This window comes from Papaver somniferum, chromosome 7 (genome assembly GCF_003573695.1).
Source record: "Papaver somniferum cultivar HN1 chromosome 7, ASM357369v1, whole genome shotgun sequence".
NCBI classification, from domain to species: Eukaryota; Viridiplantae; Streptophyta; class Magnoliopsida; order Ranunculales; family Papaveraceae; genus Papaver; species Papaver somniferum.
This window is the reverse complement of record NC_039364.1, coordinates 33,153,127-33,173,486: the sequence shown is the minus strand read 5'-3', so window position 1 is coordinate 33,173,486 and position 20,360 is coordinate 33,153,127. Positions and strand designations below refer to the sequence as shown.

Here is a 20,360-nt window from a genome sequence, read left to right as displayed (position 1 = left end):
TAGTTTTTCTGAAATTTTTGAAGAATTACATCCCACTCTCCAACTTCCTTTGACTTACTTCCCAAGGGAATGTCCAAATACTTCATCGGAAAAGCAGTTACATAACAAACAAACAATATTGCACTCTCATGAATAAACACAGCATCACCCACTGCCACAATTGCACTTTTCTTAAAATTCACCTTTAGACCTGATATTAATTCAAAAGATAACAAAATATTTTCGAGATTCAGCACTTGCTCCAAACTATCAAGACGATCAAATCATCTGCAAATTGCAGGTGATTAATGGCAGCAATATCAATTGAAGGTTTAAAACCATATATTAATTGCATGCTAGCCGATTTCTTTATCATCACAAACAACACTTCCACCACCATGATAAACAAAAAAGGGGATATTTGGTTCCCTTGCTTTACTCCTTTACCACTGTTGAAAAGAGACGAGGCAGTTCCATTAACATTCATTGAAAATCTTGTATTCGTCAAACACCACTTAATCCAGTTCCTCCACCTAATGCCAATGCCAAACCTATATAATGTATAATCCAAACAAGCCCAACTGATGTTGTCGAAAGCCTTTTCTAAATCTACGTTGACCACCAAACCAGTAACTTTGTCTCTCTTCCTTGTATCAATTAATTCAGATGCAATAATAATGCCATCTATGATTTGCCTGTTCTCAACAAAAGCTCCCTGGAAATCCGAGATGATTGTAGGAAACACCTTATGTAACCTCATAGTTAGCAATTTAGAAATAATCTTATATATGCCACCTATAAGGCTAATTGGCCTGAAATTATGCATACTCACTGCACCATCATATTTTGGAATCAAATTGTGTTAGTGCAATTCAACCTCCAGTCAAGTCTTCCAGTTACCTCAAATTCTTTTACAACAGCCATTAATTATGGTTTAATTATATCCCATGCAGCTCTGAAGAACTCCATAGTATACCCATCAGGGACTGGAGACTTATTATTGCCAAAACTCCACAACACTTGCTTTACTTCTTCTTCTTCAAAGGGCTTCTCAACCATGACACTATGTTGCACACTGATTCTAGGTAGCTCAATATTATCAAAAATAGGTCTTTGTCTTACATTCTCAGAAAAAACATCCATGTAAAACCTCTTGGCTTCTTCATTAAGGAGCTTTTTTTCATTTTAATGGTGTTTACCTTTTGATTATAGGGGGCATTCTTATGAAAGAATTTTGAATTCCTTTCCCCATCTACAAGCCATTGACCCTTTGATCTTGAGAACCATTTCCTTGCGAGATTTAAAGAAGCCTTTTTGTAATTGATTTTAGTAAGCTCTCTAACATCATAATCATCTCCATCTAACAAATTCAGTTCCTCCAAACTGTCATAAACATCGATAAGAGTCTCTAGCCTGTTTACATCAGCTTGTAAAGATCCATAAGTTTCTCTGTCCCACTTCTTAATGAAGAATTTCAAAACCTGCAATTTCTTAGCCAAAATATAGCTAGGACTTCCTGAGAAGGATAAGTTGACCCACCATACTTTCAACTGAGCTAAAAAAAATATGGATGAGATAAATAGTAATTTTCGAACCTATATGGTGGTTTAAAAATATTACATGCATTACAGTTCAAGAGAATCGATGCATGATCAGAATCAGGCCTTTTAAGACTGTACTGCACCACTGATGAAATACAATTCTCTTACCACTCAGTAGTAAAAACAAACCTATCCAATCTCACTAAAGTTGGCGGATTCTGTGAATTCATCCACTTAGCCTCCAAGTAGTTTTCCATCCAAAAATAAATAAATAAGAGTAGATAAATGCGTAGTAGTTACTGTAGTTAAGATTGAATCGAGGTTAGATAGGTGACTGTTCACAAGGGCGCGTGGTTGGTTAGCCATAACATTATTACTTGCATCAACGATTCTGCAGTCAGTTAGGCCACGGTGTGCTTCAACTAGGTTACGCGTGCCACCACATCCTCATTCTTGGGCGCACAGTCACAAACCCACACTCGATCTTGACTCCTCTTGCCATGTATACATTTGGCAACAACACACGCACATATTATTAGTGTGGCTGCCACTACTAACACATAATGTGAACACATAAATCACGAGGGCATCCGAATGCTCACAACCAATCATCGTAATCTAGAGAGATTTGTGATGATGACATCCTAGTGTTGATTTCTTGGCTCAAAACCTTCGGGTTTATCATAGCCTCATCTAACAATTCCATGCGAGGCGTTTGCGCACGGGATACAGGTAAAAACAAAGAAAGCAAAACGTATAAATAAAGATCCATGGGGTTAGACAAATATAAAGTGCTGAAATGTAAACAAGACCGAGGTTTACGTGGTTCAGCACTAAGGCCTACGTCCACGGGGTTTGTTGTTTCACTATATTCTTCACGGTTACAAGAGTAGTCGAATGACTTTTGGGTTTACATGTTTTTCTCTTCTAAAGGATTAACTTACACTTGCAATCTCTCTCTCCTGCCCTTCCTGATTTTTCCGATCCCCCTTCCTCTTGGTGGAGAGGGGGTATTTATAGGGTTAGAGTGTGGGACCCATCTATGAAGGCCGTTGGAACCTTATCTTCTAGTGTCTTGTGTCCATCACGCAGAGGTCTGCGTTTGCCACTTGATCACGCAGAGACATCCTCGCTCGTTCCACGGGTTGATCGACACGTATACGGCGCAGAGTGTTTAATGAAGGTGGTTGAGATGCCTGCTCGTGTCAGACAAGTGTCTTCTTCCCCTGTCACGTTCGTGTCAGCTAACTTTCTCTCCACCGTTGATCTTAGCTTCTTTTTTGATGAGATAAAGTAACTCCTTGGGGTTTATTTGGTGTTCCGTAGTGCATCGTATTTTGATGTCCTGGCCTGCATGCTTTCCACGTATTTTTCTATATACACGTGTCTGATGGTGAGATATATGTATACACAATTTGCCCCTTTTCTTCGGGCTTGAATGTTTAATGGGTGCATTGAAGAAAACCGTTGTTGCATATTCTTCTATCTCTCCTAATAACTTTTCCTAGATACTTGGGCACGTCTTTTATTTGTGCATTAACTGCTCATGTAACGGGCACGTTTCCCATTCCTCCATTAATTTCCTTCTCTTTCTTTCGGGTATATTAAGGAGAGAAAGAAAATTAATTTCATTCTTCTTAAACATTCTCTCGATTTTAATTCTTCGTTCTTCAGCCCTTAAATTCTCTGTCAGTCTTCATTCTTCAGCCCTTAAATTCTCTGGCAGTCTTCATTCTTCCGCCCTTAAATTCTCTGTCAGTCTTCATTCTTCAGCCCTTAAATTCTTTCCACTGAGCATTAATCACGCTTGCCTCCTCTTTATTTCTGATTTGTTCTTCCTTCTTCATTCTTCAGCCCTTAGTTTGTTCTTCCTGCTGCTGTTTTTACTGGTAAGTTTTTCTTTTCTTTGTTTCCATGGTTTTACGCTTTGTTGATTTGTAAATTTTCTGTTACTGTTGTTCCTTGTTTGTGATGAAGAACTTCTTTCAATGCTTGCATGCTATTTTTCCCCTGTTCTTCGTCTTAAATCAAGGAAGCCATTGTTAGGGTAGGGATTTTATGGAATTTCGATCACGTATGCTAATTTTAGGGTTTCTGCGTTGTCGTGTGTGGATTTCTATTTATGTGGCTTTTTTATCGTTGGTAATGTCCTCGAGTTTGTTTTTGACTTGTTTATGATTAATCTTTTCGCAGCCATGTCTGACCGTCCGCGGCTTCCTTATCAGACTCCTGGTTCTGGTCTATCGAGATCTCCTCCGCGTAGAGAGTCTCAAGATGATGTTCGTAGAAGTAGAGTTTCTTCTGGGGCGAAGGCCTCATCTTCTAGGGAAGAAGTTCCTTTGACAAATCTTTCTGGGGCTCGAAAAGTCTTTGATCGCGCGGTGTCTCGTCCTCATGATGATATTAGGAGTACGCAGACACCGACTCGTGATGTCGCTTTTGATGTTCCTCCTCTACGTTCTCTAGTGCCCGAGCATCCTCTGCCGCCCCCTCCTACAATTTCTTTTAAAGGGAAGAGTACAAAAGGTGGTGTTCCGAGGACTGAATCTTCAAAAAATCCTTCTTTGAAGAGAAAGGCTTCCGAGGCGTTCATTGGTTTACCCGGTCCCGCCGAGGAGGATGAGGCTGCCCCATTGATATGCAGCGTTTCGGTCAGCAAGAAAAAAGTAACGTTCAAGCATATTGATCTCGAGATTTTCAAGGAAAAGCATGAGCTTCAAGCCTTCGAGGTTCGTTTCTATGCCCCTGAGGATGATATTACTTATGAGCTTATCTCAAAGTATGAGTTCGATGAATTTCATTTGTTGACCACGGTTGGTGCGTTCGAAGCTGGTCTTATGCTGCCGTTGTACAAGTCAGGTGATTCCTTCTACTATGATGTTCTTGCTAGTCGTGAGGGCTCTTCCACCAATACTCACAGCCGTTCTGTATCGCAACTATCGGGGAATTATCTCCGCGCCCTGAAGGAATGCTATCTGCGGAGTAAGGGGGAGACGACAATGACTTGTTACGTTCCCAATCCCGCGGAGAAGGAATGGTATACTCCTGAGAATTTCAATAACTCCTTCGGTGATTATGTCAACAGTAGGAACCGTAAGACGTGGAGTGTCAGCCTCCGGAATCTCGCTGCTCCTCGGGGCGAAATTCGTCTGTTAAATGAGGTCAGCGATGCCAAGCTGAAGTATGTTCCCGGCACGGAGGAGTCTAGTCAGCGGAAACTTTTCCCGGCCCGCGAGAGGATCAAGCGCGACCATGACTACGAGTGGCACGCTACCGTTATCGAAGTGGTTGGTCCATGGGCGTACGGTTGGATCCCTGGTCCCCGCGGTTGGCGTCCTACTGAGAGTAGCAAGCCGCGTGAATCTCCTCCTGCTCGTTATGGAGATTTCTGTCCCTGGCGTTTAAACTTCGCAGGTATGAATTTTCCTTATGCCCTTGACGTTGTGGAGGGAGACGAGGAGGAAGGTTCCGGTGCTATACTTCCACCGAGGAGTACCTCGACTGCTCAGGTACGCGGATCCTAGCTGCGCTTCTTCTTCTTTAGAAATTCAACTGTTCGGGAAAAATAATTCTTTTTGTGGTGTGGGTTTTCAGGTGTCGAAGAAGAAAAAGATTAAGCCGAAGCAGTCTTCTACCATTGTGATGGGTGAGGCTGAGGCCCATGAAGAAGTTACAAGTCCAGTGAACGAAGAGTTTGCTGAGGACGAGGAGATTACAGATGGGGAGGAACGTACTGGTACTTACCCTATCAATGTCGAAGAAGAGGTCTGTGTGGGTCAAGGTGGTGATGATGGGAGAAAAAACGCCGTGGTAGCTGATGACGGTGTTATTGGTGATATTTCTGTCTCTGTTGGGGATGCCACGGATACTCTCCCCACCCTTTCTCAAGAGTTTTCTTTTGATCGGCTGTATTCTACAGGGGAGTTTATGGATGATGCCCTCGATTTTCCTGAGGACTTCTCTCTACTGTCCCCCAATGATGATTGGGATGTCCTCGGGGGTGCTAGTAACGGAGACGCTGCTGTTCAAGATGGTGGCGCGGAGGAGCATGGTGCGCATGTGGGTGTCGACATTTGTGCTGATGGGGTCGTGTCAGAAAAGGGGAAGTCGGTGATTGATTCGCCTGCTACGGATCTCCCTCATTCGCCGACATCTGAGGGTGAGGACGCCATAATGGATTGGCTCAAGGAAAAGAATCTGCTATTTGTCCCTCATCCCGCCCCTGTTGTTGTTGGTGAAAAGGATTCTGACGCGTATACCCGTCGTATGATGTAAATGTCTTCCAAGGCGCGGGTGTCTGAGGCCTGGGGAAGAAATTTGAGTGTTCCCGAAGCTACCCTTGTGTCGGAGCCTCCTACTTCCGTTGCAGATATGATGGCCATAGCCGACGGGTATCAATATGGCTTCCTCAGCAGCGTGTCTTAGAGGTAAATTTTCGTACGTAATTCTACGTGACGATCCAATTCTTCGGTGAAATAATGTTTTTCGTCTTGATGTGTAGATGATGAGGAGTGAGCATTGTAACCACGTGCTGTATCAGTTCTTCAAAGCCAAATCTCTGAAGCTCGAGGCTAAGCTTCGTCACAGAGAAAAGGAATTATCTGCGGCTGAGGTGGAAATAGAAGAGCTGAAGAAAAGCCTCAAGGAGAAAGAAAAGCTGGGTGAAGCGGAGGCCAGTCTTCGTTCAGAGCTTGTTGCTGCTCGCGCTGAGTTAGAGCAAACTCGCGGCCAAGTTTCAGCTTTCACAGGTTTGGTTCTTTTTTTTTTCTCTTTTTCCCTCGCAGTGTGTCGTCATTCCTCTATTTCTTAGTTGTCCTGTCTGAGTCTCCCCACCCTATCTCCAGTGGGTGGTGTCCCCGAGCTGATATGGCTTCGAAACGAAAGGGCACGACAGAAATCTCGTATTAAAGAACTTGTTCAGAAAATTAAAAGTGAAGCCAAGAAATGGGATGCTCGGGCTGAGGTATGGCGCGCAAGGCATGTTCAGATGGTCGACATGCAAAATCTGTATAACCATGACCGTGCTTTATTTAATGGTACGCTGCTGTGGACACGTGATAGTCTGCGGGAATACCGTGAGCGTACTTCTTTGTTGGAGTCTAGGATACAACTGCTGGAAGAGGAATTACAAAAGGCTCGATCCCTCCCTTTTCAGGAGTTGAGGATAGTGCGATGTGTCTTATCAGAGAAAGGGACAATGCCCGTGCCGAAGCCCATGCTCTAAGCAAGGCCCTTGCCGCGTTCGTGTCAGCTAACTTTCTCTCCACCGTTGATCTTAGCTTCTTTTGGGATGAGATAAAGTAACTCCTTGGGGTTTATTTGGTGTTCCGTAGTGCATCGTATTTTGATGTCCTGGCCTGCATGCTTTCCACGTATTTTTCTATATACACGTGTCTGATGGTGAGATATATGTATACACACGTAACAAAATGGTAGTCTTGTTGCTTGCCAATAGGAACCATAGCGGTCTCCGCTGGGGAAGCTAAATGGTTGGTAGTTTTCCATCAAAAGAAAATACCATGGTTAGAAGTAACTGTAGTTAGTTAGTAGACCAGCAATAAAATGGTGATCAGGGTAATTCCGTAATAAGGAGTTAATAATGATGGCAGAAGGGGAAAATAGAAGAAAGCAAGTCCACGTGAGACTAGTACGGCACCATCACCGAATCCCAACAATATAAAAATCGGATCTCCTCCCTGAGTGACAGTATCTCCTCATCAAACGTTTTTACGTTTTTTCAAATTTCTCTCACTTAATTTGCTTTTTCTGTTTCTGCTTCTGCAAATATCATTATCATCTGTATATTTATAATCTCTGAAACATGATGAAGAAGAAGAAGCTGTAAGCCATTATTAAGTAATTTTTCAATTCACAGTACCTGCTGCTGTTTAGTCTAGTTTCAGAATCATCTCCTTTTTTCAAGAATAACAAGGTATAAATTTCATCTTTATTCCGATGAACATCATCATCTGTAGTTTCTGTGTTCTTAGTAAAGAGTTTTTGTGTTTCTGTGTTCTTAGTAAAGATTTTTTGTTACAATCTGTGTTCTATAAACTTTCTTTCAACAGTTTTACCAAGTAATTGGTTGCCTCTGATCTTAAGTTTTTCAAAAATGGGTACTAAAATACTTGATCTGCAAGTAAACTGTAAATCGTTTTTTGATTTGAAAAGATCATCAGAAGAAGCTACTATTGATCATCGTAAATCTACAAATTGCTGGTTAGCTTAGCAGGCTATTGTTTGTTTTTCTGAAAATCTGCTTGGCCTTGTTCTGGCCTTATGATATTTGCACTCATTTGAAAAGTTAGATCGAAGTGTTGTATGGAAAGAATAGGACTAGACCTTGTAATTTTTGGGTTTCTTCTTTTCTCCCTGTATCTCAATTTCAGGTTTAGAGGAGTTAATTAATTTGTTTCATTTCAAATATTTTCTGTAATTAAATTTTTGAAAATAAAAATGCAGATATTTTTCTCAGACTGCTAGTTTATTTAATCAAAGTTGTTATACAACGATTTTCTATTGGATTTCGATTGATTTATATCATAGTGTTCTGATTCTTTTTATTCATCTTCAATCAGTGTCATTAGAATCACTATTTTTAGGGCATGTTTCATCATTCAAAACTACTACTAATTTATCACATCAATACTAATTCTGTAATGTTTCGAAACTCAAACCAGCAAAGAATCTTAACCATCAATGGAAGCTGTTTACTTTAACGAGGAGGGAGGTGGTCCAGACTCAGGCCGTACTTCAACAACCACTGTAAGCAACCTAAAAATCAAAATCTCTCCATCTGTCTATTCATCTCTCTGCTCTGCAGATGCTTGTCTCAAAAAGTTACACGATGAATTAAATGCAACTCAGAAATACGCGTGGTCACTGTTTTTTCTCATGATGATTTTCCTACCGATTAGCTAGGGTTACGTTTACCAAACTTGCCAAAAAAGAAATGGAATCAAAATTTTGGGTTCTGTTAATATTTTAATCAAGATTTTTTTTCTTTCAAATTTTTTGTTTTGCTGGATTTGAATATTTCAATCAATTATGATGTCACTAATTAAGAAAACTATTGTGAATAAGAGTGATTAGTTATGTAAAAGAGGTGTTAACCTAGCAGTAAATGTGACTTCATTTACTACTATTTAGTGCTCATGATACTCTACACTAGGGGTAGTGGTGGTCACATGTAACTCTCACTTAATCTGCAGCTAAGCTTTTTAGTTTTTAATGCATTTTTCTTTTGAAAAAAATACGAATTTAAATTGATATTATTCAAATTACTTTGTAGGAAATGATGAAGAAGTACTACACCAAGAGAACGAGGATGAGAATTGACCAAGAGCAGGAAAAGTGTCACGGGAACAGTCAAGACTATCCTGCTCCTGACAAAGAAATGAGACATGAAGCATCAGAGTTAATGCCAAAGCCTGCTACTGCTAACCGCAACAGCTTACTATTTCCATGCACCAACAAAAATGACTCCTACCCTTTCGACTACAATTATGGTAACACAAAGAGAATCCTTTCCCATTTTTCATCCATGTCTTCATTTCTAGTGGGTGCATATATGTATGTGCTTATTGCCCTTGTTTGACCTGTCTAATTTCCACAATGCCATGTGGTCGTCTTATTCACGATGAAGAAAAAGATTCTCAAATGGATTCTTATTCACGATGAATATTATTATGGTCACAAATCAAAATTGAAGTAAAACCGGCCTTTTGATCTTATTTTTGAAAACGCTTAACTAGTATAGTAATGCATTGGTTTTGTGTTCTTTAGTTTTAGAGAATGGGTACCCTTATAGACTTATTTATTAATATATCGTTGTTCTCAGGTGGAGGTGGAGGATTGGAGTCTGTCCCACAAGACGAAGAAGATGCAAACTTTACCACTGACCAAGTAGTTCAAGTGGGTGAAATTATGGAGATGGATCAAGATCGGAGTATCTTTAGGACTAATATTACCACTGATCATCGTAGTCTAGAGAGAAGAAGAAATCTGAGAAGTAGAAATGTTGTTCGAAGCTCCAGGAAGCTGACAGTGCTGCTGATGAAAAATAGAAACACCAGCATCAACTCCAAAGCACCAAAGAAGGAGATTAAACCTCAGCGTGGCAGGGGTTTACATAATCAGAAGAGAGAAAAGGAGGAGGATACTAGTGATGATGAACAGCATAAACTTACTCGTTCTGCACCTTGGAGCTCTGCTGCTGCTTCCGGATTGAAGATTAAGATTAAGAAGAAGAAGAGAAGGATCAAGAATAGGATACAGAGCAATAAGAATAACCAGATTGTGATCAATAACAATAGAAAATTGGTGTCTGTTACTTCATATGGGTATACCCGCAAGCAACAGCAGAAAAAGATGAGTGGGGATAGTTCAGAATTAGTCGTAGTACCAGTGAATAATAATCTGAGTCCTGTTGATAGTAGTCCTATGGGTGAGGCAGATGATAGTACTCAACATCAATCAGTAGTACCTCAACTGCAAGCTAGCATTTCTCCCATCACCACAATCACTACTACAACTCCAGCTGTTGACCAGCCGCATCAACCACAACTTCAAAATTCTCACCCATTCGAGGAAGATTATAACAATTTGATGAAGAGAGAAGCACAGCTGGAGCAACAGCAATCAGAAAATGCAGATTTGGTTAACATCAGGAGAGAAGCCGAAGTCAAGGATCCTTATTGGGCACCACCACCTGGATGGATGCCTGGAGATAATCCTTCCCAAGATCCGCTCTGTGCTAAAGACATAAATTTCCCAAAACAAAAAATGTCCACCCTCGAAAGAAATGCGGAGGAAATCATATACACCCACAAACAACTAAAGATGAAGATGAAGATGAAGATAGCAAAGATGAAGATGATGAGGAGGAAATCGTATCACGAGGGCACATTTTACATGGGATTCCAGGTCAAGGGTTCATTCGTCATGGGTAGTGACACAAGGTCTGTGTCCACCGAAGAGAAAATCACCTCAACCAGTACAAATCCCGAAACAGGAGTGACAGAAGAGGAAGTTTCGGATAAAACAGATGTCATTGGAAATTCTATTGTTTCCCATTGTGGGACACGCCGATTCAATAGGAAGGTCAAGGCACTTGTAAAAGCAAAGGTAAATTGATGACTGTCTTATTTTTTATAATGTAGTATGTGTTGGATATAGGTTGGTGGGTTTGAGTTTTAGATAACTCAAATAAAATTTGGTAGGGGGAGTTAATTTGGGATAAATCCAAATTTAGTCGGTCACCAAAAGTATTAGGATTAAGAGTTTGTGATAACTCTTAATTGGTTTACTTGATCCTAAATTCTAGGAACTTTGTAAACAAGTTATGAAACCCTAATCTTATAGGCTAAGTAATGTACCTATATAAATAGCCTAGTACAGAAGTTAGAAAAATACACCCAAAAAATTCTTCTTTCTCTCTTAGGGTTTATATGTTTTCTCCCAAACGATAATATATAAATCTCTTGTTTTTCCCGAGGATTCAACCTCGTTAAATTCTTGTCTCTTTTATCTTCTTTAGTTTGTGTTCTTTGCAATATTTGGAGTACCATTGTGTAGTTGTGCAAATCGCTTCCCTAGGATTTTAGGGCAACAATTGGCATCAAGAGCTCGGGTTAGGTTCTTGGAATTTTCGGTATTCATAATATTGCAGCCGGAGTATTTTTTTCTGAAGTTGTTTGAGGTAATTCTGATCTCAAAGTTTAGTTTTTTATCTATATTTGGTTGTTTGTGAACAATGGTTGACGGGAAAGATCCAGTTGATCCGAAAGATCCTTTAGGAGAACATTCGGAGTCCACAAGTAAAGATAAAGAAACAAAAGAAGAAATACTGCATTCTCATAGATCACAACTGAAGGTTGAAAAGTTCACCGGAACCAATATCTTTGGTTTATGGAGAACAGACGTAATGAATGCTCTTGTTCATCTTGACCTAGAAGAAGCTCTAGAAGGTCGGCCAGCGGAGATGTTTGACAAGCAATGGAACAAGATGAATAAATTATGCCTGGGTTCGATTCGTGGGTGTTTAGAAACATCAGTAAGAGTTAATTATCAGCACGAGACTTCAGCTAAGGATCTCTGGGAAAAGCTAGAGAAGGAGTACCTTGTGAAGAACGTGGCTAATAGGATACATCTTAAGAGAAATTTGTATCGCTATAACATGAAGAAAGGTGCAACTCTAACAGAGCACCTGGATTCATATAATAAACTTCTTGCTGAGTTAGTTAACTATGATGAGAAGATCAACGACGAGGAACAAGCTTTGTGTCTGATAAACTCTCTTCCTCAAAGGTATGAACCCGTGATTAAGGCTTTAATGCATGGCAAGGATAAGATGACATACGCTGAGGTCACTACAGCATTGCGTAGTGAGGAGTTCAGGAAGATGGACTGTGAAGACCTGTCAAGTGAAGCTAACAGTGACTTGCTTCTTGCAAGAGGTCGTTCAACAGACAGGAGAAAGAAGAATGGTAATCGTGGCAAAGTGAAAGGGCGTTCAAAGTCAAGAGCGCGTCTGCAGAAGGATGAATGTGCATGGTGTCATGACTTTGGCCATTGGTCTAAGGATTGTACCAAGCGTAAAGATAGAGAAGGAGATAACAACAAGACCGAGGTGAACATTGCTAAGGCAAGTGATGATTCAGATGTAGCTTCGGATTTCTCACTGACTGTGACACCATCAGCTTGTATCGTAACTGACGGTACATGGGTACTAGATTCTGGTGCTACTTATCACATATGTCCTCATCGGGACTGGTTCTCAAGCTTCGAGAATTTTGATGGAGAAGTACGTATGGGGAATAATCATACCTGCAGGGTGATCGGGATTGGTAGTGTTCGAATCAAGATGCATGATGGTATGGTTCGGGAACTGAAGGAAGTAAGGTTCGTACCTGCTGTGAAGAAGAATCTGATTTCGCTCGGAACTTTGGAAGCTAAGGGCTACAAGTTAGTCGCTGAAAATGGCATTCTAAAGATAGTCTCTGGATCGTTGGTAATCATGAAGGGCACAAGGCATCATAACTTGTACTACTTAACTGGGAGTACAGTAACAGGAGATGTGTCAATTTCTGAACACATCGAGACTGCAGCGATGGAGACCACGAAGTTATGGCATATGCGACTTGCACATCCAGGTGATAAGTCGTTACACTCTTTAATTCGTCAAGATTTATTGAAAGGTGCTATTCCCTGCAAATTAGAGTTTTGTGAACATTCTGTGAAAGAAAAGAAAACAAGAACAAGCTTTGGCACAACAATCCACAACACTAGTGGAGTTCTTGATTATGTTCACTCAGATGTTTGGGGTCCCTCCAAGAATGCATTATTGGGAGGGAAACATTGGTTCGTGTCTTTCATTGATGACTATTCTAGGCGAGTATGGGTGTACACCATGAGGCATAAGGATGAAGTCCTAGAAGTCTTTGTGAAGTGGAAAAAGGCAACTGAGACTTAAACTGGCAGAAAGATCAAGGTACTACGTTCGGACAATGGTGGAGAGTACAAAAGTGATCCATTCTTCCAAGTATGTCAGGATGAGGGAATACAGAGGCACTTCACAATTAAGTTGACACCGCAACAAAATGGGGTAGCTGAACGCATGAATCGTACTTTGCTGGAGAAGGTACGATGTATGTCATCTAATGCTGGATTAGGTAAAGCATTTTGGGCTGAGGCAGTTACATATGCGTGCTTCCTCATTAATAGGTTGCCATCAGCTGCATTAGAAGGTAAAACCCCGATGGAGAAGTGGTATGGTAAACCAGCTTATGACTATGACTCCATTCATATATTTGGTTGCCCTGCTTGGTATCATGTTAGTGAAAACAATCTTGATAGCCGTGTTGTTAAATGGATCTTTATGGGTGTGAAGAAAGGAGTGAAAGGGTTCAAAATTTGGAATCCAGTAGAGAAGAAGATAGTCATGAGTAGAGATGTTACATTTGATGAAGAGTCTATGGTAAAGTCTTGGGGTTCTCAGCAGGTGGAGAACAGAAGCACCAATACTAGTGAGCCTTTGCAGCAAGTGGAGATTGATGCAACTCCACTAATTCCAGCTAAGTATGTATCTGTTACGACTACTTCCGAAGGCGTGACGTCTACAAGGGAGGTAACTACTGAAGTTCTAAATGATAGTGACAATGTTTATGAAGAGGAACATGAAACAGTGGAAGATACAGAAGCTACGGTCACCGAGACCATAGCAACCAGCAAACCGAGAAGATCAATCAGGAAACCTGGTTGGATGAATGATTTTATAGCTTATGCATTACCAGTTGTTGAAGAAGGTATTCCTAATACCTATTTTGAAGCTATACACAGTGTAGAGCATCAAGAATGGGAAGATGCTATGCAGGATGAGATGGAGTCTCTTTACAAGAATGGCACATGGATTCTTACGAAGCTTCCGAACGGTAAGAAGGCCATTGGGTGCAAATGGGTATATGCTAAGAAAGAAGGATCTCAGATGAATCAAGTACGCTACAAGGCAAGGTTAGTTGCAAAAGGTTATGCCCAAAAGGAAGGGATTGACTACAATGAGGTGTTCTCTCCAGTTGTGAAACACTCATCAATCCGAATTTTGTTGGCCTTGGTAGCACAGTATGATTTAGACCTAGTTCAGCTAGATGTGAAGACGGCGTTCTTACATGGTGATCTAGAAGAGGAGATTTATATGACTCAGCCGAGTGGGTTCAAAGTTGCTGGAAGAGAAGATTGTGTATGCAAGCTGAAGAAATCGTTGTATGGGCTGAAACAGTCTCCAAGACAGTGTTATAAGCGATTTGATCCGTTTATGATTGGCCAGACATACACAAGAAGTCACTATGACCATTATGTATACTTCAAGAAGCTACGTGATGGGTGTTTCATATATTTGCTCTTGTATTTCGATGATATGCTGATAGCATCGAATAACAAGAAAGAGATTGATAATTTGAAGCAAAAATTGTCAACTGAGTTCGAGATGAAAGATCTGGGAGAAGCTAAGAAGATTCTTGGCATGGAGATTCAACGTGACAGAGAGAAGGGTAAAGTTTGTTTGTCTCAAAAGGCATACTTGAATAAAGTGTTACAGAAATTTGGTATCTGCGAAGGAACTAAATCTGTAAGTACTCCCCTTGGTCCTCATTTTAAGTTGAGTTCTGATATGTCTCCCACTACTGAAGAAGCGCGCGAGTATATGGCCCAAGTCCCATATGCTAGTGCTGTTGGCAGCTTGATGTATGCGATGGTATGTACAAGGCTGGATATTCACATGCAGTAAGTATGATCAGCTGTTATTTTCATAATCCTGGTAAAGGACATTGGCAAGCTTTGAAATGGATTTTGAGGTATCTTTATGGTACTGTTGATGTTGGCTTGGAGTTTGTGAAGGAAGATGGGAACAATCAGCTGTGTGTTGTTTATGTGGATTCTGACTATGCTGGTGATTTGGACAAGAGGCGTTCAACTACAGGGTATGTATTTACCTTGGCTGGAGCACCAGTTAGTTGGAGATCGATTTTACAGTCTATTGTGGCTCTCTCAACAACTGAAGCGGAGTATATGGCAGTGACTGAAGCATTTAAGGAGGCTATATGGTTACAGGGTTTGCTAGATGACTTAGGTGTTGTGCAGGAACAACTGCATGTGCATTGTGATAGTCTTAGTCCAATTTACTTGGCTAAGAATCAAGTGCATCATGCCAGAACCAAACATATAGATGTTCGATTTCACTTTGTTAGAGAAATTCTGGAAGAAGAAGACATTCTACTTGTGAAGATCGATACCAAAGACAATCCAGCTGATATGTTAACGAAAGTAGTATCTGGGGTCAAGTTTCGTCATTGCTCGAAATTGATCCACATTCTTTCGGTTTGGTGAGACCTTTTGGGGTAGAGGTTCTTAGGAACCTGGTGGAGGCCTTCTAACAAGGCCATTGAGTGAACTACGGTCGGTTTGATTCCTTGCAGAGGATACGTAGGCAGCTTATGGCGCAATCGACGTTGAAAGACGAAGGAGATTTTGTGTATTGATCGTCTCAAGCATGAATGATGATCCGAGGTGGAGAATTGTTGGATATAGGTCGGTGGGTTTGAGTTTTAGATAACTCAAACAAAACTTGGTAGGTGGAGTTAATTTGGGATAAACCCAGATTTAGTCGGTCAACAAAAGGATTAGGATTAAGAGTTTGTGATAACTCTTAATTGGTTTACTTGATCCTAAATTCTAGGAACTTTGTAAACAAGTTATGAAACCCTAATCTTATAGGCTAAGTAATGTACCTATATAAATAGCCTAGTAGAGAACCTAAAAAAATACACCAAAAAAATTCTTCTTTCTCTCTTAGGTTTATATGTTTTCTCCCAAACGATAATATATAAATCTCTTGTTTTTCCCGAGGATTCAACCTCGTTAAATTCTTGTCTCTTTTATCTTCTTTAGTTTGTGTTCTTTGCAATATTTGGAGTACCATTGTGTAGCTGTGCAAATCGCTTCCGCAGGGTTTTAGCGCAACAGTATGTATATCCTTATAATAACTACAGTATGATAATGTCTTTCTTTTATTTCTAGTTAGAGAAGGAGAAAAGAGAGGACAAAGAAGTAGCACGTTCAATTGACGACATGGCCAATTTGCTTAAAAGTGCGATGACAAAAGTAATGAATTCCTGGCCAAGGGAAGAAGAAAAAGTAACAATCAAATCAACTATGCTAATCGCAATGTATGATGGTGAAAATACTCGTTTGAAAACGGTAAGATTGCGCAAAGAGATTCCTGAAAACTCTCCTAAATTTATCTGGGGTGGGAGTGTTAGTACGGGGACCAGTAAAAAGTTACTGATGTATGTAAAAAGAAGATTAAAAAAATTGAACCAGGATCTTACCTTGGAGGAAGCTTTCAAGATAGTAAGGAAATGTATCCATATAGCAGCAATAGCTTCAAATCGGGAAAAGAAGTCGGGTCAGGATGCGACTATCGGTGGGAGATACAGAATTTACACATTCCGTGAAGAAGCAAAAGATTTGCCAAAAGAGTATGAGATTATGACTAGAGATTCTATTATGGGAAAGACGGTACTTCTGTATGATTGTGGAAAGATGGAATACAAGGAGGATTCGTCTAGCGACTAATTGCTTTCAGAAAGATTATAGGAACCTAGGGTAATCCAAGAACTCAGTTTTTTCAATTTTTCTCTAGTTTATCAAACTTGTGTGCACCATTAATCCTTTTTTTTAATCTTCTTATCCTTATTAGATTCCAGTATTTCTAAATTTTATTGTTTTTCTTCAGCAGTTTTTAGATGTCTTGATTTGGTTCCCAGTAGTTGATTCACCTAGACCAACTCACCGTATGATTGGGTTTATCATCTCCTTTATTTGGTTTCATTACATATATTCAATACGATCTTTCGCAGTTGATTTTCCTATTCACATTGTTCTGTCTTTTAATCATCAGCCCTTGTTTTTTTTTGTGTATCTGTTTGCTCTTGCTTGATGACAGTCTACTCTGTTTATTCTTGCGTTTACTCTGGCTATACTTGTTGAAGCTTTAGCAAGATGATTGTGGTCCGGTTCACCGATTGAACTAAGAAACCCGTTATAAAAAAGGAAATTGCTTTGACTTTGATGTTAATGTTGTGGTAGCCAGTTACTTACCAAATTATATTATAGGAGCTAAACTCTTGCATATAAATCACGCAAATCCATTAAGCCGTTTTGTGCTCAAAAACAATATCTCATTAATCGCAACAAACCACATCGCCACCACGCTCAAAATGAGTGCTCAGAAGTACAGTCAGAAACATCTCAAGGTATGTCTAATGTTATCTCTAAGCAAAATCAAAGAGCAAGTACAGCTGGAAGAATTGATGTATTACCGTGTCTCAACAATCAAAAAGAAATATACTCAATGGAATATAAATCTAGTCTGGAATATCGTTATGGACCAAGGGATGATCTCAAGGGAAAATGTTACAAGTATTGTTATGGATAAAGTGGTATGTTGTTACGACACCAACACCTTAATTAGTTTGCTTTAGTTCTCTTAATTGGTTTACTTATTTTTAGCTAGTATCCCTGTTTAGATACAACTCTTAAAATTAGTTTCTCTTACGTAAACTCCAAGTCTTGATGGAGTATAAATACGTAACTTGAGTTGTATTAAATCATCAATCAATATAACTATTCAGTTAAACTAGTTTTCTCTTTCTCAAGCTGGTGACTAACCCCCAACTCAAAGGGTTTAACCAGTTCGTGTTGCAATTCAACCCTGTGAAGATTATCTTAACAACTCAAATTCCTATGCAGGCTATCTTTACAGTTTCTCTAAAATACCTAAAGATATAGAACCCTGACACCTGGATCAGAGCAGGTTTTGATCAAACCCTAAATTTTACACAATTTTTTTTACAATGGGTCAAAACTATACAGAGAATATGAAAAACGTCAGTGACGGTATCTCTGATATGTCTAAAAACCTCGATACACTAATAACTGGTTTGACTAAACAACAACTGGAAGAAGTCGAGCTGAAAAAAACCAAGGCTGTTGAAAAACGTCAATCGAGAGAAGAAGAACGCGTTGCTCGTCAACAAGAGACACTTGCGAATAATAAAGTTCTCTCAGATGCCATTTCTACCAGTATTACAACAGCTTTGAATACCTTGTCCACAACTCTGTCGACAAGTATATCCACAGCTTTATCTACTCACCTCTCTCAAAACCTATCCACAGAGTTCACCGATTCATTGAAGACAGTTTTTCCTGAATATATTCCTCAGCCTACTCCTAATGGTGATGGTAACAATCGTGGTACAAATCCTCCACCTCCACCTCCGCCTGCCAGACCTAGTGTCATTAACCTCAAGTTTCCTTACTTTGATGGAGAGGATCCTGATGGCTGGATTTTCAACGCTGATAAATACTTCTCGGTTAATACAGTTGATGATGCTCTCAAGATTACCATTGATGCTGCTAGTTTGAAAGGTGATGCTAATGTATGGTATCGTTGGAAACAAACCAAAGTTACGATAGTTACACGGGCAGAATTTTGTTCTCATGTTCGTGCTAGATTTTCCCCTGCCAAATTTGTTGATGCTCGGCTAGCCATTAGCACAATCGAACAGAAAGGGTCATTACGTGAACATATCCCTGAATTTGAAAGATTATTAAATTTTGTTGATTTTCCAGAGGATTATTTGATTAGTCGCTTTATTCATTCATTAAAACCTCACATTGGTACTACAGTTAAGCTGTTGTCACCACCAACTTTAGCCGAGGCTTTTACTAAAGAAATCCATCAATAAGAAGCTTATGTAGCTGTCAATAAGGCTGCTACACGACAACCTTATCGTCCTCCTCAATTTAGACCTGCATCCACAGTGCAACCTACCCCATACAATAAATCTTCTTTGCCTCCTGGTGCTAGAAGATTATCTCCAGCTGAACAACGAGAACGACGAGCTCAAGGTCTTTGTTTTAATTGTGATAAATTATTCACACCAAATCATATCTGTGAAAATCCAAGATTAACTCTACTAGACATTGATGAAGTGGAACCTGATTTATCAGCTGCAGAAACTGAAGAAACTACTATTTTTGATAACATTGAGATATCTGAATCCGAGCCTAAGATTTCTTTGAATTCCTTGATGGGATATCCCTTTCCTAGAAAAATGAGGATTACTGGTTTTACAAGAGCTCAACCTATTACGGTGCTAATTGATTCAGGTTCAACATACAATTTTCTTTATCCTTCTTTGGCCAAGAACTGTGGTTATTCAATTCAATCCAACACTTTACCACTTAGTGTTACGGTTGGAGATGGTGGTAAGTTAGATACTCGAGGAGTTTGTCTTAATGTTCCCATTTTTCTTCAGAAGCAGGATTTTAAAACAGATTTTCATCTACTTGACATTAGTGGATGCGATGCAGTATTAGGATTTCAATGGTTGCGAACTTTAGGACAAATAAAATGGGATTTTGCAAAGCTAACCATGCAGTTTCACATTAAAAGCGCAGCTATTTCATTAATTGGGGATAACAGCCCTTCTGTCATGCTTATGGAAGCAGATTCAATGCAACGTTTGTTATGCACTGAAACTCATGCAATTTTCATTCAATTGTCTGCAATACATACTTCTACAGATTTTCCACCTGCACTCAGATCTACTACCTGAAATATGTACATTATTTCCAAGTTTGCTGACATTTTCAAAACTCCTACATCTCTTCCACCAAAACGGGTTCATGATCTTAAAATCCCACTTTTACCTGAAACTGCCCCTGTCAATGTGAGACCTTATAGATATCCTCATTTTCAGAAGGATGAAATAGAGAAGATAGTTCCAGAACTACAACAGGCTGGATTTATACGGCCAAGCTCCAGTCCTTACTCTTCTCCTATACTTATGGTGCGTAAAAAAGATGGTTCTTGGCGCATGTGTGTAGATTATCGAGCTCTAAACAAAGCCACTATCAAAGATCGTTTTCCTATTCCAATGGTACATGAATTGCTGGATGAGTTATTTGGTGCAATTGTTTTTACAAAATTAGATTTGCGATCAAGGTATTATCAAATTCGACTTCATGGAGCTGATGTTTTAAAAACTGCGTTTAGAACATATGATGGTCATTTTGAGTTCTTAGTTATGCCCTTTGGATTATCAAATGCTCCTTCTACATTTCAGAGTTTGATGAATCATATTTCCAGACCACATTTGCGAAGATTTTTTCTTGTCTACTTTGATGATATACTTGTTTTCAGCAAGAATATGAAGGAGCATACTGAACACTTATCTATTGTGTTTAATATACTAAGAGCTAATTCTTTATTTGTCAAAG

General features: G+C 39.8%; 1 protein-coding gene across 1 annotated transcript; it reads left to right on the top strand.

Annotated features, from left to right (window-relative positions):
• The first annotated feature begins 7,249 nt into the window (after positions 1–7,249).
• Positions 7,250–16,649, top strand: LOC113294500. Its single transcript, XM_026542896.1, has 5 exons — positions 7,250–7,452; positions 8,201–8,285; positions 8,812–9,028; positions 9,361–10,646; positions 16,092–16,649. Exons 2-5 carry the CDS (start codon positions 8,220–8,222, stop codon positions 16,647–16,649), a joined length of 2,127 nt encoding a protein of 708 aa, XP_026398681.1. The 5' UTR covers positions 7,250–7,452; positions 8,201–8,219.
• Positions 16,650–20,360: the final 3,711 nt, after the last annotated feature.

Coding starts and splice junctions, on each gene's coding strand:
- LOC113294500 (XM_026542896.1), top strand. CDS start 8,220: ATGGAAGCTGTTTACTTTAACGAGGAGGGAGGTGGTCCAGACTCAGGC. Junction 8,286..8,811: donor GCCGTACTTCAACAACCACT/GTAAGCAACCTA, acceptor ATTACTTTGTAG/GAAATGATGAAGAAGTACTA. Junction 9,029..9,360: donor CCCTTTCGACTACAATTATG/GTAACACAAAGA, acceptor CGTTGTTCTCAG/GTGGAGGTGGAGGATTGGAG.